Below are 16450 nucleotides of genomic sequence, written 5' to 3'. Positions count from 1 at the left end.
TGGGGCCAGCGAGAGATGGCAGATGTGCGGACGCCGTGGCTGCGGGTCGAGACAAACACCCGGCCAGCGGCCTCCTGGACAAGGTTGACCGTGCCAAGCGGGCCGTCCCTGGTGGAAAGCCAGGCGCCCTGTTTAAAATGCGCCGCGGTGCCCAGAGATGGTGAGGGCGCTTCTTTCACTTCTCCTTTGATGTTCAAGTGTGAAGACCTGAGTTTGCCTGCGTTCCCATGATGCCTCCTGGTTCCTTCTTTTTACATTCTGCACAGAATACAGCGCCTGTATATGTGCACAAACTATCTCTTCTCCGGCACACTTTGAAAAAGAGAAACATCAAAACCCCAAAATGAAGCTCGGAATCGCTTCTTTAGTGAATTAAATCAACTCATATTGGGAAGAAGGCAGAAGTGCAGTGAAATAAACACACGGTGGTGGGAAGGTCTGTGTGTGTGTATGTTTGCGTGTATAATATAAACGCGGGGCCCGAATCACGTGACACCCCCACCTCCCCGCACACACACGCGCACACACACACTCACACACACCCCTGAGTCTCTTTGTTGTTGTTCCTGCAGCTGCTGCTCGGCTGCTTTTCCTCTTCCCTCCTCTCGTCTCCCATGTGCTGGAAATAACGGGGGAGAAAATTAAAATAACAAATCAGAAATAGAGGAGGGAGCGCGCGGGACGGAGGTGTTCGTGGAGACGGAGGAAAGAGCGGATGCGCGAGCGGGCGGAGGGGCGCGAGGCGAGGCGCGTGCCGGCTCCGGGGACGGCGGAGCGAAAGTGGCATTAAAGAAAAGGGGGAGAAGATCCGAGGGGAGCGTGCTCGGGAGCGTGCACGGGAGCGCGCTCGGGACGGCACCGCGCTCGGGGACCGGGGGATGCTGCTGCTGCTGCCCGCATCCTCCCTGTGGGGCGAAACGCGGCGATCGGCGTCACGTAGAAAATAAAAACCCGGCGGAAAGAAAGAAAGCGCGCGGCGAGTGGATTATCCACGCGACACACAGCAGCTGCTTTTCACTGAATTCACTGTAACTGTTATTCTTATTGTTGTTCGTCTCTAACTGCGGACTCGGACTCGCGACCACCCGCCTCGCACAGCCCTGTATGCGCTCGCGCCACGCTCGTCTGACGTCGGAACAAAGGAGCCGGTGAGCGGCGGCTGCCGGAGGAACACGGCCTGCCTGCCTGCACGCGCCGCCCGCGCGCCACAGCTCGCTTCACCATCCATGGCGGGAGGCTCGCGCCCCGCGCCATGCGTCGGACCCCTGGCCGCGCGGCACGCTTTGCTGCTCTGCCTACTCGCGACCGCCTCGCTGCCCGGGGTCCGAGCATCTTACCCCCAGGGCAGCGAGTGCCAGACGGGCAAGGGGAAGGGCTGCACAGGTGAGTCCGGCAGCGCGCTCGCGTGTCCCGGTTGTGTGTGTGTGTGTGTGTGTGTGTCTGTAACTCTCACAGATTGCGATAGGAACACTTTGGAGTGAATCCGAGTGCCGTACTCTGTGCGCTCGCGCGGATGCTCCCTTTAGTCATCAGTGATGAGACAAAGAGGAGCCCCATGTGGCCGCGCGCCGCCGCCTATTGTTGTTACCGAGAGCGGTGCTCGTGAAACCCGCACGCGCTCGATCCCCGCATCCTCGCCACGCCAGGTGGGTCTCATTGTAAAGGTGACAGCCCGGGAGCGCGCGCGGAGCCCCGCAGGTGCGTGAACGGAACCGCACCCTTTCTTGACTCATCCGATCGGGTCCTCTTGTTTCTTATCCTCGTGCGAAAAGAATGAAAGTGTGCGTGTGTTTGTTTGTTTATTCCAAGCAAGGAGTGTGTCTGTCTCGTGCGGAGAAGGTGGACCGTGGCGTGGAGGTGGTCAGTCAGTCGATGCGGAGCAGAGTGATCTCGGCCTTTTAAACATCGTCACCACCGACCCGGACATCCAGCCTCTAGCGATCGGGCAAGAAACGCACCGCGATCAAAAAGATAATTTCCCCGCAGCTACAAGTTTCGCGCACTTGCATTTGCCGCAACTTTTTCTTATTTCTGTTTCCCCCAACTTTTCTTTTATTCTTGTTTGGTTTCGGCACCTCAGCCCGCCTCAGCGCTGTTACTAACGGTGCTCTTATTGCACCGGTCCCTCCAACAACATCCTGCAAAATAAATGAAGGTGAAAAACTGCGTCCAGCCCGTGGCGCTTGAACTGCGTTTCGGTGGAAAAGCTGCAAAATCTCACCTTCCTTCATCTCACATTAAAACCTTACTGTACAACAGATGAGCGTAAAACGAATAAAGTGACTGAATAATCTTCTCCGGAGCTGGCAATATGTGGAAATCAAGGAAACTTTTTAGGACAAAACGCTCTGATTCTGCATATTTAAAATCTGTCCTTTTGCGTTACGTTGTTTCTGAGGCTGAATTAGCAAAACATAATTTATTGATGTTACGTTGTATCATCTGGGCTGTGGCAAACACCCTTCTAAAGAGACAGAAAAAGAGACGTGTGCCTTTAGTGGTCCATCTAGATAAATAAATAAAATAAATACAATAAAATAGTTTACATGACTGATTTGTATTATACAGAAATATATAACAATGTAACTGAATAAATGTAGTCTTCACAATTAAACATTTAACTATGTTTCAGTGGTGTTTTTTGTAGTTCGGTGGGGATATATATGTATATATTAAGTGATTATTAACCCATTTTAATTTAATTTCAGTTTTAAATAAAAAAATATATATATATGTAGTTCTTTCCAGCACAGTGTTCATGTATGTGGCCTACTTGCATGATGGTGTCAGTGAGTGATGAAAGGAAATAAATACTTACATATAAAGAGAAAAAAACACTGTGTTTTGGGGGAAAAAAAAAAGGATAATATATTTTATGGAGTTCTACTGCTTACAGTTAAAAATGTATTTACACAGTTATGAATAATAGCAGTAGGCCTTTAGGAAATGTAGATTTACATGGGATTTGTTAGATTTTCTTCCTATTTCTATTTTTCGCTCTTCAGAAATTGTGGCTGATAATATGTCTGCTCAGAAATAAAAAGTTTCATCATCTGTAGGCACAATGACCTCAGATCCACCGCTTCCCAGATTTTCCAATTGACAACCAAACCAAACAAATTAGGTGGTCGAGCTTCCCAATCACAGAATGGCGGTCAACAGATTTGTGCAAAGCCAGATTCGTGGTTTTCATCATTAGCTTGGCTTCTGGGCACCACCGGCCGCTGGGGCTTATTGAAGATGAGGGATCAGTGTGTGTGAAGCGCAAATTACCCTCCTGCCCCAGAGAGGTCACCCCCTCCGGTGGTCATTGATTTGGTACAGTCCCAAGCAGCCCGCACCCCACCTCAAAAGTGTGCAGTCGCTGTGATCCCATCACCTTCCACCCATGATTCAGTGCTGAAATGGAGACAGGTCCAAGAGAGCTCTTTACAAGCCTACGTCTGTGATCGTGTCTTTGTAATATCCAGTCATTCATTTTTGTCCACTCTAGAGGACAAATATTTTTTTAAGCTTATCTCCCAGACTGTACTTGCTACAAAGAAGTCCTAATGCACCGTGTAGAGGACACTGTGTTTTTAAATGGTAGCACATGTTTGTGGAAGGAGCTTGGCCAACTTCCTCGACATCCTAGAAACCTGTCCAAAAATATTTTTGCTGACTGAACTTGTTAATGTGCACTTTACGGTGAACTTGCACTTTGGCTGAAAGAGAAGGATACATTTTCAGAGAGAACTATTTTTCAGTTGTTTTTTCTGCTTTTTATCGGTTTCCCTACATATCTACCCACATTCAAAAATTGTACCATCTGAAGAAATGCTGTTACTGTATGTTTTTCGACGATATACAGTAATCGTTCCTCAGAGTGAAGGTGACAATCCATAATGCACAAATTAACTTCACCGTGAGGCTCCGGAATGAATTTTGGCTCTTGGACTGTATTTTGTTCCTGATCACGTTCATATTTCCTGCTGCTCAAAATATGTAAGAACCAAATTGTGAGAACTTCCGAGGACCGTTTTAAAGAGGCTGCGGTGCAAAAGTGAACCCGTTACCCCTGAGTGGAACATTCAGCCTTGTCAAATTGGCCCATCTTACTCATTTGGCTTTTTGGCTTTCGATACCAAGGTCACAGATGAGCCATCTGTGACTCATTTGGGAAGGAACAAAAAAACAAACAATGTGGTGTGTTTACTTCCAAAGTCCATTTCCCTTCCGGAAAGCTTAATTCGCATGTATAACGAGACACAGATAGTAGAGCTGACCTGAAATTTCATCATCATAAACAGGAATTTCTCTTTTGTGGTTTGTTGCGGTGCCGCCCCAGTTCCTCCGTCATCTGAGCGAGTTCCCGCTCCTATGAGTTTGTGCCATCAAAGGGTCCGTGTGTGTTTTGATGTGTGTGCCGCCTTTTGGTTCCACTCGTAAACATTCGCAGCGCCAGGCTTTGTAGCTCTGCGGTTCCGGGGCCTGTTATTAGCGGCGCACGCTTCTGCAGCGGACCAGGAGGCTCCCGGTCGGGCCGGTGAGGTCGAGGATTTGTGGTCCCGTGTAATCTCTAGAAGGTGTTTGGCTTGGCGTTTCCTTGGCGACGATCTCGGGGAGGTTTGTGGCTTCGGGCAGGAACGTGCACCCGGGACGAGCCGAACTCAACCGCACCTCGTTGCGATCTAGACGTTAGCCACAGTGGTAAACAGTCAGCCGCAGACCGCTCAGAACAGCCTCTTTCATTTGCATGCCGGTCGTACGCGCAGGGCGGTTTATGTGTGTCCAATATTGTGCAACAAGTTTGCCAGCTTGTTTTGGAAACGCTCGAAGACAAAGCGTGATTTTTTCGGTTTCTGGGGCGGAAAATTACTGGCTCGGCGCAGCATATGGAACAGTTGCCCGACAACCGCCTTCGTTCAACCGTTCTCTGTGTTGTACCTTCAGTGGGTCAGGTGGAACGTTTCTGTTCTTCTTTGGTCCATTTACGGTCACAGTTGCTGAGGCTCCTTCGCTTGCCTCCGAACGGCGGAAGCATGCCGTCTCGAGGACACAGAAGGATTAAGACGGAGTCCATAATCGGGGAACATGAACATTTGGCTTTGACCGGGGTATGTCATCATCGCTGTGGGTTCTTCCACCCCCTAGTGGGTCCTTGGTTCTGACCCAAGCGCAAGCCGTTCGCTAGTGCTCGACTCGTATCTTGCGGTTTAACAGGGAGGATTTCGGGGTTTGGGGGTTAATCCTGCCCCTCCCTGCGGTCCAAATACCCCACCCCTGCCCTACCCCCGACTGTCGCAGGTGACCAAGCACTATTGTGGCGGACAGCAGGAATTGGGGCGGGGCGGAGTCCCGACCGTGCTGGCGACGTAGCCGTGCCAGGGCCCTCGCGGCCTTCCAGGAATGTGCTTCGCATTTCCAAAGCGACGGCACAAAGGCCGCGCTAACCGGGGAAGACCACCTAATGTGAGGGGAGTAGGAAGAAAGCTGCGTGTCAATGGACCTTCTGAACCGTGCGCAGTTGCCATGGGGCCGTGGAGGAACAAACTTGGGCTGCAGGCGTGTAGCCGCTCGGCTCTCCCTGCCCCACCGGCAACGTGTTCCTGCTCACAACCGCGAACGCACAGCACTCGATTCACAGCTGTCCGCTACGGACGCCCACGTTTGCCTGTTTGTAACTATCATGTTTGACGCGTTGCTGCTTGACATTTTATCTGTTATTATACGTATTAAAAAACACCTGCTCTGTAATGGCACATGAAAGCAAGTCAAGAGTGGGGAAAAAAAAAAAATCAGTTTTACAGTTTTAACAAGGAGTTATTTTTTTTTTTTTTGCTAATATTGGAAAACCAAGCCATTTATTTAGTTCTACTCATAATTCTGAGTGAAATATCCAGCCATTAATTGAAGAGATACAGCTGAAGATCCCAGGTGTGTCTGACAGGAGAACATTATGGAGATGAACTATCTCCATCCGAGCTGATGATGTGAGGTAAGCTTGCTCGCTATTAAAAAAAAAAAAACACGTAATAATGAAGGGCGAACCACACTTATAAACTGCAAATGAGAAACAAGGGAGCTGAGTTTTCTGCATTTTTAATGCAGTACGTTGCATTAATGACTCTCTATGAAGTAGCCTAAGGCTGTGCTGCTCTCCAGGTGTTGGTTTGTGGCCCACGGACCACGATCGTCTCCAGGGATGGCCGCGCACCTTCCAAGGACCCGCTCCGATCGGGGATGGAGAGGCAGATGGGGGCAGGTGGCGCGCTGATTAAAGATCTGCATGCGCTCGTGTCCGGAAGGTTGCCGGGACCAGTCCCAGAAGGAGATCTGGTGTCTTTACCCTTGGGCAAGGTACACAACCCAAAGTGCTGTCGCAGAACACTGACGGCACCGCTGCAGATTAGCAGCGAATATGAACACGGTCTTAGCATAAAACTGCAAGCTTTGCAAGTTTCCCTGTGGAAAACAAACTTTCCTTCTGAGAAACGAATATATGCGCAAGTATGTGGATTCTTGTCGCATGGCTGCAACGAAGACCCGTGTGTTTTTTAGGCCAGATGGTGCTGTAGCAGTGAAACCTGGTGCCTTTGGACTTGAAGGACTCAGGTTCAAATCCCACCTCGTCCTGTAGCACCCTTGATCAAGGTACTCACCCTGAGTTACTCCAGTACAAATGACGCAGTTGTATAAGGGGGCAAACAATAGTAAGCAGAATGACGTTTTAAGTTGCTTTGGAGAAAAAACTGAAATAAACGAATAACTGTAGGCGCTGGGTTTTAAGTGCCTCCATTCGGCTTTGCGTCCTGGCCCAGTCACCGATGCCGCCGTCTCCGCTCATCAGCTTTCGATCGGTCGCGTTCATTAGAGCTTTAGCATCTGCGAGTGTTTGTCGATGTTCCGCTGAACGCGTTCACCCAGGGCCCCCACTCCCCCACTGTCCAAGGCATCGGTCGATAGAAGGGGAGGAGCGCAAGATCGAGAGTGCAGAACTTACTCGGAGAAGTGAAACGCGCGTCCGCGCCGTTCTCGCTCTCCGCCTCGCCGCAGACGCGTGTCTCGCGAGCTAAAGAATCCAATCAGAAAAGATAATGTGTTTTCTGCCATCTCTGGAGGTCCGGAGCCAGGGATTGAGCTAGCTTTTTATTAAATCCTGTTTTGGTTTTAGACGACTCGGTGGATGGAGTGTTTTTTATCGCTATAATGAAAGGACTCAAGTGCGGATCTCAAGGGCTTAGTTTTAAATGCCTCCGTGCTATCGGAGCGGTTCTCGTTCTTATGGAGCCTTGTTCTTAAAAGCACTCTTTCAGGGACTCTATCTGTAACCTGTGTGGGTGCCGCTTGGAGATAATCGAATTCGGCGCGGTCCGAGCGAGAGGGCCGCGGCGCTCGCTCTTCTCTCATTTGCGAAAGGCTTGCTAATGCCGTTAGCAGTGCCGTTGCTAACGGCGCGATTAGGCAATGCACGCGGGAGTTGTTCCTGGAACCCGTTTCCGTGTCGCCAGCACTGGGTACATGCACGCCCAGTGGCCTTACGATTCCAATCTCAGCCATTACGGATTCCAGCTGGCTTTTGCAGCTGCTTGTGTGTGTGTGTGTGTGTGTAGTGGGGAGGTGAGCTCCGATTGTGTGGATATGGGTGGAATGAACTGTGGAATTATTGAATTCCCACAATTGCCAGAGGCAATAGATATTTACCTTTTAGTTTTCCTGTGATCCTAGGAGGAGGTTCATCACAGGAACTGCATTAGTCCTTTGTTTTTATTAATTTGCTCAGAAGTCTTCCAGCAGTAAATAGCATGACTTCAGTTTTTTTGGCGCATTTACATGTGATAATTTAACAGATGCTTTACATCAAAGCAACACTTACAATGTTAACCTACTCGGAATAATTTGCCAATTTTTATAGAAGGGTAATATTTGCCGTATCGAATCAGAGTAAGTACCGTGCTCAAGGGTACTGCAGCAGGAGGTGAGATTTGACATGGGATCTTAGTCCAACGGCGATAACGACTATGCTGCCTACCCCATTTGGAGAAACAAGGGCAGGTTAAATACATCGCTCAAGGCTGATCAACTTCTGAGGTGTAAGATAGCTGCCAAGATTTGGCCCGTGTTACAAGAGCAGACCGCCCGGACGCAAGGGAGCTCCGTGTCAGTGTGTGAACAGGCTCTCCGTGTGTTATGCCACCCGAACTGTGACGCCCACAACCCCGTTCTGGACGAACCCACCTGGAGCGAATCGGGGATACGGGGTATAAAGGGGCTGTTCCGACGCACTGGTTTGCGGAAACCCAATTGAGCCATCGCAACCCTAGCGACAACTCCCCTCGAATCTCGTCTCCCAGTTTTCCCGTTCCCCTTTCCCCGTACCTTCCCTGTATCCCTCGTACCTGTTGCTTTCGACCCTCGGCTTTGTTTCTCGGACCCCGTCTCTGGTTTTCTCCCCGATACTATGTTTGCACATCGGTGACTTCCTGCCTGTTTTGACTTCGCATCTGCCTGCCCCTTGATGGCTTCAACACTACCACAAACCACCTGCGATTGGGTCCGACGCCTCCATTCCTTGTGTTCGCAATGACGCAAACTTCCTCTCGCTACGGTAACCAACACTGCCCTGGCCCAGTGTCATTCCAATATGTCCCAATTACCGTATAAAATGGGTTTTTCTAAATATAGGCTGATATTTCCGTGATGTTCTGTTGAAGGTGGCTGGCTACAAGCGCAGAGTCATCATCATAATTCACCTTTTCCCTGTCAACCTCATGCAAAATTTATAAGGAGGGCACTTTGAAATTTAGCGCGTGATTGACAGGACGTGATATCATAAAGGGCTCAGTCTTGGCAGTTTAATTAGTTTTAACACAGTTTCGGATGTTTCTGCTTTGCCGGGCCTCAAAGTCCTGCATCTCCGAGATGGCCGAGGGTACGCTTTGTGTGGCAGGAGCATATTGATCTTGTACTCCCAGAAGCGTCTTCCTGATGGTTTCATGTGTGTTTGTGTGTGTGTGTGTCGCATCGACACAAGAAGTGGGAGGAGGGCTGTTCCCCGGCGGTGGGAGGTAGGTTGACGCGAGGCTGTCTTGCAAGACCTCCTTGAGTCTCGGGTTCCTGATACACTCTTCACTCATCGCGAGCTGTGGCGTTAGATGTGAATTTTGACAACGTTGCTGGGTTTGCTTCCCTTGTGCGAAACACGTTAAAGGTTTCAACTGGTTTCACCACCCTGTAGTGCATCATCCATATTATACGGTTTCCTGAGATATTCAACAACTGCAATGCTACGTATGGATCTCGGTGGCTGTTAAATTGCTGGGTATCTCAGACTCATCGGAGCAGTGTGTTTATTGACACCACCCGACGTGTGGCAGTACATCAGTGGGAACTCAGACCCATAATTGGCTGTGACTCATTTAACTTGCGAGCTCCAGCAATTCACACATTTTGCAGTCCCTGTTGATGCCGAGCCTCTTGTTGTGTAACTAAGGACGGCTCTGAGCACCAGAAGAATAAGCAAGGCTCCCCAGCGAGGACCAGAACACTGGCAAACCCAGCACTCCAATATATGCATGGACTCCGCAAACTGTCATGGATGTCCAGAGGGTTAACATGTCTGTGGCTCCTGAAAAGTGTAAACATCATCAAAAAAAGATATACTCTGATGGGATTTGAGGACGACCTGTCACTGTTGGGATGATATAAGCATAATGTAACAGTGCAGTATTATTTTGGGCAGTAGCCTGGTAATTTGAGCTCCTGCTTTGCCCTCAAAGGACTCAAGTTCAAATTCCAACTCCTGATGTCGGACCTTTGATCGAGGTACTTACCCTGAGTCGATACAATAAAAACTACCCAGCCATATAAATGGGTAAATCATTGGAAGTAGAACTCACTTTGTACCTTGCTTTGGAAAAATAAATAAATGTTAAATGTTAAATAAATGTTAACCCTGGAAGTGTATGTGGAAGTGAGTGACAAGGTGGGACCCCATCTCAGCTGTGATGAAGAAACCTCGTCCAGGTGATGCGTCAAGACCGTGTAGACTTTGGAGGTTCGCTCTCACTTGTTTTGGGCAATCGGGAGAGGATGAAAGCCGTTCCATCCCACAGCAGTGTCTGCACCGCGTGTGGAAAGGTCACAGTGTTTATAACGCAGAGGATTTCCTTCTTTTCATTCATTGATTCATTGACCGGCATAACTTCGCCGAAGGGACCATGCAGTTTTCTGCATGGAGTTTGGACCTGGCCGCTCTGCACATAGTAATGTTCCACCGCGGTATCGTGTGTGTGATTCATTATAGCCGGACGCACACTTGTAAATCTTCTCCTATTCGTACGCCATGGTGCCCAGGTGCACACGGATCTTCCCTGAGGGCTCTGAGTGCGGTGGCTCCCCGAAGGATCTTGTTCCCTCATTGTAACGTCAAATGCGGCAGAAATTACAAGGTAGCATTTAAAAAGGTCTTCTTTCTCATACAGCCGATGCTGAAGGTTTGCCGTAAAACAAAATGCGAACGTTGTACCAGTGGTGTTGCATTACGCACTGGGAGCAACTGGTTCAGCCCTTGATTGATGCATCTCCCCATCGGCCCTTGAAAGATGACTCTTTCATCCTCGCACAAAGGAAGGAGCAAGATAGATGTATTTGTTAGAGTGATTTTGCGTACGCTCCTCCTCAGAGCCGGAGAGCCTCGTGCAAGAGAAGCTGCGTGGACTGACACTGAGCCGCAGCGGAGGAGCTTGTTAAAGCAGATTTAAGACGAGGCCAGGAGTCGAACGTGGAGCTCGTCACAGGAGCAACAAACATAATCAGGGTAATTAAATTCATTCTGGATACAACGTGCTCCCTGTGTAGGACTGCGAGGCGAGGCAGGGTGCACATTAAAGCGCAGGCCTGGATAGCTGCATGTATTGTGTCGATAATGAATTCCTCTTCCGTCCATTGCTGGGTAACAGACCCAACCCTGGAGAAACCTGGAGCGCTGGCTAATGGGAATGGACCCAAATTTGGGGAACTTGTCAAACACAGTCTTCGCCCATATTACTGATATTAATGTATACGAATAAATTAATACACAGACTAATAAAGTGATGCTCTTGTAATGCTGCATATGCTTTATTTGTTGCAGCGTTACTCCGGTGCTCTTCCTGTCACTTCCGGTTGAATGTGTGCAGCTGTACTCCCATGCAATTTCCTCTAAGATTAATAAAGTTTTATCTATCTATCTATCTATCTATCTATCTATCTATCTATCTATCTATCTATCTACATTATGCAGGAAGTCTACAAAAAATGCTATATTCACTGAGGACAGTGTTACATTTTGGGCTATTTGTGGGACAAGTTTGCGTTAACTTGGAATAAATGGGACAAATGGGAAAGTCTTGGTTGAATAATATTTTGTTGGAACATTGTGAAAGGTTTATTTGTTTATTTGTTTGTTTGTTTCTTTATTTATTGAAGTGCTCTTATGTTATCTTTACTCATAATTTATCTCTGTTTTAGACATATTAAGGGATGCACTAGAGCTGATGAACAATAGAAATTGTGTCTAATGAATATTTTATGAATGAATGAATATGTATTCAGATTTTGTGACAACAACAGCTTTGAGAAGGACTTCATTAGTATTCTCCGGATTTCGGAGGTTGTCAAAAGGCCATACTGTTGATAGTCATGTCTGCTGTATTGGAGTTCCACAAAGTAAATAGTTTTTGCATCTTTGTCTGCATTCCGAGGCCCTTATCTTGGGCTACAGCTCCCAGTGTAAACTTCTGCTGCACAAAGCATGGGAAGATCTGTTCATCGGCAGTAATGGCTGCTGCTCAAACTCTTCCGTTTCCCCTCCTTAAGAAAACAGAGCTGCTCGTTTGTGGAGTGCGCTCAAGTGGCGGTTAAATGGCTCTCGTCACCGTGGTTTACAAACATTGTCAAAAGGCCGAATGGCCGGGGAGGCCAATGTTTACAAGGAGCCGTTGGCCTAGGGCGGTAATGGAGTCCCCATCGTCTACAGGACTTCCTTCGTAGACATTTAATGAGGGCTCTGGCTTTCATCGGTTGATGGACCCCATGAGATAACCTCGTGTAAAGGGACAACTAATGTGAAATATTCCATGAACTCCTATGAAATGGTGCATTCGTTCAAATGACCATCACTGCTTTGGGTACCATCTTGGTACCAAGTACGCCACATTTAAAGAGATAACATTTGGTGTGTAATTAAATTTAGCTGAAACAAAGTGGTGCAGCAAAGACCTCATAGTAATTATTGGCTACTAATGTTGAAATACACAGTTAAATAAAAGCGTAACAACCAGCTGTAATATAATTTTCCTTTTACTAATAATTTATCTTTGATTCAGACTTTGTGGCCCCTAGAGATGTACTTCAATTTAGGAACCATAGCAATTTAATCTAATGAATATTTATTGCTGTTTTTAAACCCCACTTCACAACTACTTACAAGTTTCCGTTCTACTTTAACAGAATGTCTAAGGAATCAAGCCGGTAGACTCGAAGGAAAAAACAACGATAGCATATGTTTGCTCATCTGAAACACATATTAGACACGGGAGACTTCCGTCAATCTGAAGGCCCTGGATTTACTGAAGGGATGTTCTTCACCCCACCTCGGAACTCTCACAAGAGATGCTTGAACGTTGAAGTCATTACATCACATTGACATGTATTCATTTAGCAGACGCTTTTCTCCCAAGCAACGTACATCTCATACAAAATACAATTTGTGCATTACATTAGGAGGGATAGAGACTTAGATGCAGATGTGTGATTAGTTTGTTTCCTTCACCATATGGACCAACGTTCATCACACAAGTAGCTGCATAAAACTTTACCAGAACATCTCCGATTCCTCATCACCTTTCTAGTAGTTTTTTTTTTGAGATACATATAAACATTGACGTTACATTGCAGGAGTGACTCTGTAAAGGATTGATCCAAGCTTGATCATGAACATTTACACCTTACTTGAGCTTAAGAGATCGTGAGCGAAGTGAGTCTGGAAGAAGTTAGTTTTAAGACCCTTTTTAAATGTGGAGAGAGATTCAGCAGTTGTGAGTGAGAGGGGAAGGTCGTTCTACCACAATGGAGCCAGAACCGAGAACCTCCGTGCTTTACCTTTTGTGTGTGGGACCACCATGGGGGCAGCTGTGGAAGGGATGGAAGATGTGGAATGACGTGGTAGTGTACTGTTTCGATATGTTGAATGGGCAGGTATGTGGCGCCCGTTAACCGTGCTCATCTGTTGGAGTTGCTACCTTGAAATGTCACTGGACAGGTTTCTAATACATTCATACATTTTGAGAAGCCTTTTGGGTCCCTCGAGGATAAAAGAAAATTGCAACTCAAAGCAGAGAAGCAGAGTTGTTCAGCTGGAAGAGGCAGAAGTGGGATGTTTTTGCCTGGAATATAGAAATGTGTGGATATAATCAGGTGGGTATAGGACTAAAAATGTGGCTGTGGGCATGGCATCAACCCTAAGGAGACAAAGGGAGGAAGATCATTGTGGAGGTGCTCTAAATATGAAGCCAACAGGAGTTTACGTGTTGATATACTCAATACTGTACACCAACAATGGGAATGACGATGCAGGTGTTGGAATGACAGTGCAGTTATGGAGAGAGGAATGCGAGGGCCAGTTTTTGCTCATTGCATCATTGATTGCCCCCTTTCTGTGATGCAGGGGAAGTGCAGACCTTGACAACAGAGTCTTGACCGTTACTGAAGCTCTTTTGACCTCATTTGTTCAGCAGAAGAAAAAAAACGATTGGCCTTTGAACAAGATGTATCAAGGCCATATGGGTACAGATTCTATCTCAAGCACACACACACACGCACACACACACGCACACACACACACACACACACACACACACACACACACACGCACACACACACAAGAACAAGCCTTTGCGGCAAACCTCTTCTAATTCAGTAATATGTGTAAAGAAGAGGTGATAGGTGTACCATTTGTATTTGTCCCCATCAGATGACCATGGTGGAGCTGGTGTTATGGGTTCTAGCCCCATTGCTATTAAGGCAGGCTTCTGTCTTTAGCCAGAGATTATGACCTCATTACATCTCATTCTGCTACATTGAACAGACAGAAGCATTTTGTGATGAGCATCATGTGGAGGAAATTTTCTTTGCATCATTTCCATCCTCTCAGAAGGTCAGGTCCTTGGTTCTGGGTTTGTAGCATAGTGACACTGACTTCTTTTTTTAGCATTAGGAACCTGTAGGCACATGGGTGCCCTCAGAGCACCCATCTCTGCTAAATATTAAAATGTCACCCATGGGAGTTATGAGAACCCCTTTAACTTTTCATGCAGCTTTGATGATTATTTGATGTGCTGTAATGAGGTGATGTTTGTGTGTGTGTGTGTGTGGGGGGGGGGGTGATGATGGAAGTTTTCTTTCATGGCTTTCCGCAGTCTGTTTACCTCAGCACAGATAAACTTCCTTGTGTAAACATTACTCAGTGTAAATGGGACCTTTTCACATTTGCAAGGAATAAGAGCCCACAGATATAAACATTTTTTTTTTTTTTTAACTAATGAAACATTTCCTCATAGTATTGAAAAATGTTCGGGCCCATATCAGTTTTAAGGATCTTCTAAGGTTTTATGTTTGATTATACAGTGGCTGTTAATCAAAAGTCTGGTTGGTTCAAGCAATTCGCCAGATGTTCCCATCCAGAAATGTATATGTTGGCCTTTTGTGATTTAGACGATTGACTTCAGAGACTGTAACCCAAGCTGTTACACTCTGAGGTCTGAGGTCACTCTTCCCGAGAGCACAGAAACACACACCAGTCCTCCTCTCACAAAAAGGAACAAAATACTGCTCCTTTTCACGGGACGAAACGGCGGAAATCCAGTTCCTGTCACAGTGTGATGACTTTGGCCCAGTTTTCACTCTGGATGAGCCTTCTGGGGTTATTGGAACGGGGGCCCGGGGAGTCGTTGACCGTGTCGCAGCCTCCCTGTGAATAGGAAGAAATTCAAAGGATCGCAGACGGTGCGGTAAGGTAATGCAGGGGTGAGCCGGAGGAGCGAAGGGGAGATACACCCCCGCGTTACGGGTGTTATGGGTGCGCGTTAGTGGGCCCCCAAGACAATTTATCACAGCATTTGGCTGACCCCTGTGTTTGGAAATAAGGGAAATTCACATTCTTCACAGACTGAAGACTTGCATTCCACTTTGCATGGCTGAAAAGCGTCAGGTTCTTTCTGAAAGGTACTCTGTCTGCTTCTCTGTCTTTGGAATTAAATCGGTTTGTTTGCTTAATAAGAAAAATCTCTTTTTTTTTCAAATTGCAGTTCAAACATAACCAGTAAAAAAAAAGAGTGCCTGTTCTTTTCATTACTTTTATGCATGACAGTATGTAGTGACCTATACGTATGTTGTTACCCCACTTGGTCACGGTCACTAACTTTATATACCTTTTCATGGCCACTGCGAGCAACCGTAAAACATTACAAACATTAGCAAAAATGAGGAAGACTTGAGAAATGATGATTACCGCACAGTACGGGGAGACCGTTGTTGTTGCTCTTGTAGAACGCTGCTTGTCTTGGTGGACATTGTTCTCGTATCACTTTCATAGTGGTGAGAATGTAAATGATGCTCCCATTACTATGGTGGGTGTCAACGTAATATTATAGGGGAATGACAGGTTACACTGGAATGATACCATAAATAGATAGATAGATAGATAGATAGATAGATAGATAGATAGATAGATAGATAGAGAAAAGTGTCCTCTAAATGAATAAAGATAGTACATTAATACATCATGCAAAAACAATTACAGCATGTTCTCTTCATTGTGCTTAATTATATTGAGGTCTTCTAAAGATTAGAGTAACGTGACAGTCCCTATAGGAAGTGCTCATTCTGTCCCTCCGAATTCCCTCCTCCTGTTCTCTCTACTGAAGTCCGTGTTGTGTTTGTTGGGCCAAGCGATGGACACCCTAATCGTCCAGTGTTTTGTTCCAGAACCGGTGGCGAGGATGTACATCCGACAGAAGCGTGTAAGCTGAGGGTGGCACCTTCCCCGTAACGGCGTATCTGCCCGTTTTAGCTCCTTTATCGAAACGTATCTGACCAGACACCTTCCCTCCTCTGCGTCTGCCAGCCTTGTGTTCCTTTATTAACTAGCCTGTATATAAAGCCGGCACCCGCCACCCTCGCACGTCTAGCGCCTTTTCCGCTCCGTGGCCCACCCTTGTCGCGCAACGCAGCCCGAGTGCCTCAAGGACGATAATGCAACGGGACGGCGGCGGCGTTTGACAGATGGACACCTGCATGACGGAACGCGTTGGCTCCCCGTCTCCTCGGCGCCTTCGTTTAGCTCCAGGGCACGTCGTCCTGTCCGCCGAGTCTTCAGCCATCGTAATGCGGTCATTATTTACAGCTTTGAATGGTGTGGCGGGGGTGAGCT

The 16450-nt window shown here is 47.2% G+C and overlaps 1 protein-coding gene across 1 annotated transcript in view; it reads left to right on the top strand.

Moving 5' to 3' along the window:
• Nucleotides 1-531: 531 nt before the first annotated feature.
• Nucleotides 532-16450, top strand: part of tmeff1a (transmembrane protein with EGF-like and two follistatin-like domains 1a) — a 65748-nt gene continuing 49829 nt past the window's right edge. Inside the window, exon 1 of the mRNA XM_029253504.1 lies at nt 532-1383. Within this exon, the coding sequence (XP_029109337.1) occupies nt 1227-1383 (157 nt within the window). The 5' untranslated portion in view covers nt 532-1226. The remainder of the gene's footprint in view (nt 1384-16450) is intronic.

The sequence above is a fragment of the Scleropages formosus genome, chromosome 7, assembly GCF_900964775.1.
Source record: "Scleropages formosus chromosome 7, fSclFor1.1, whole genome shotgun sequence".
In the NCBI taxonomy this organism is placed as follows: Eukaryota; Metazoa; Chordata; class Actinopteri; order Osteoglossiformes; family Osteoglossidae; genus Scleropages; species Scleropages formosus.
Note: the sequence above shows the minus strand (reverse complement) of the source record. Positions and strands in the feature narration are given on the sequence as shown.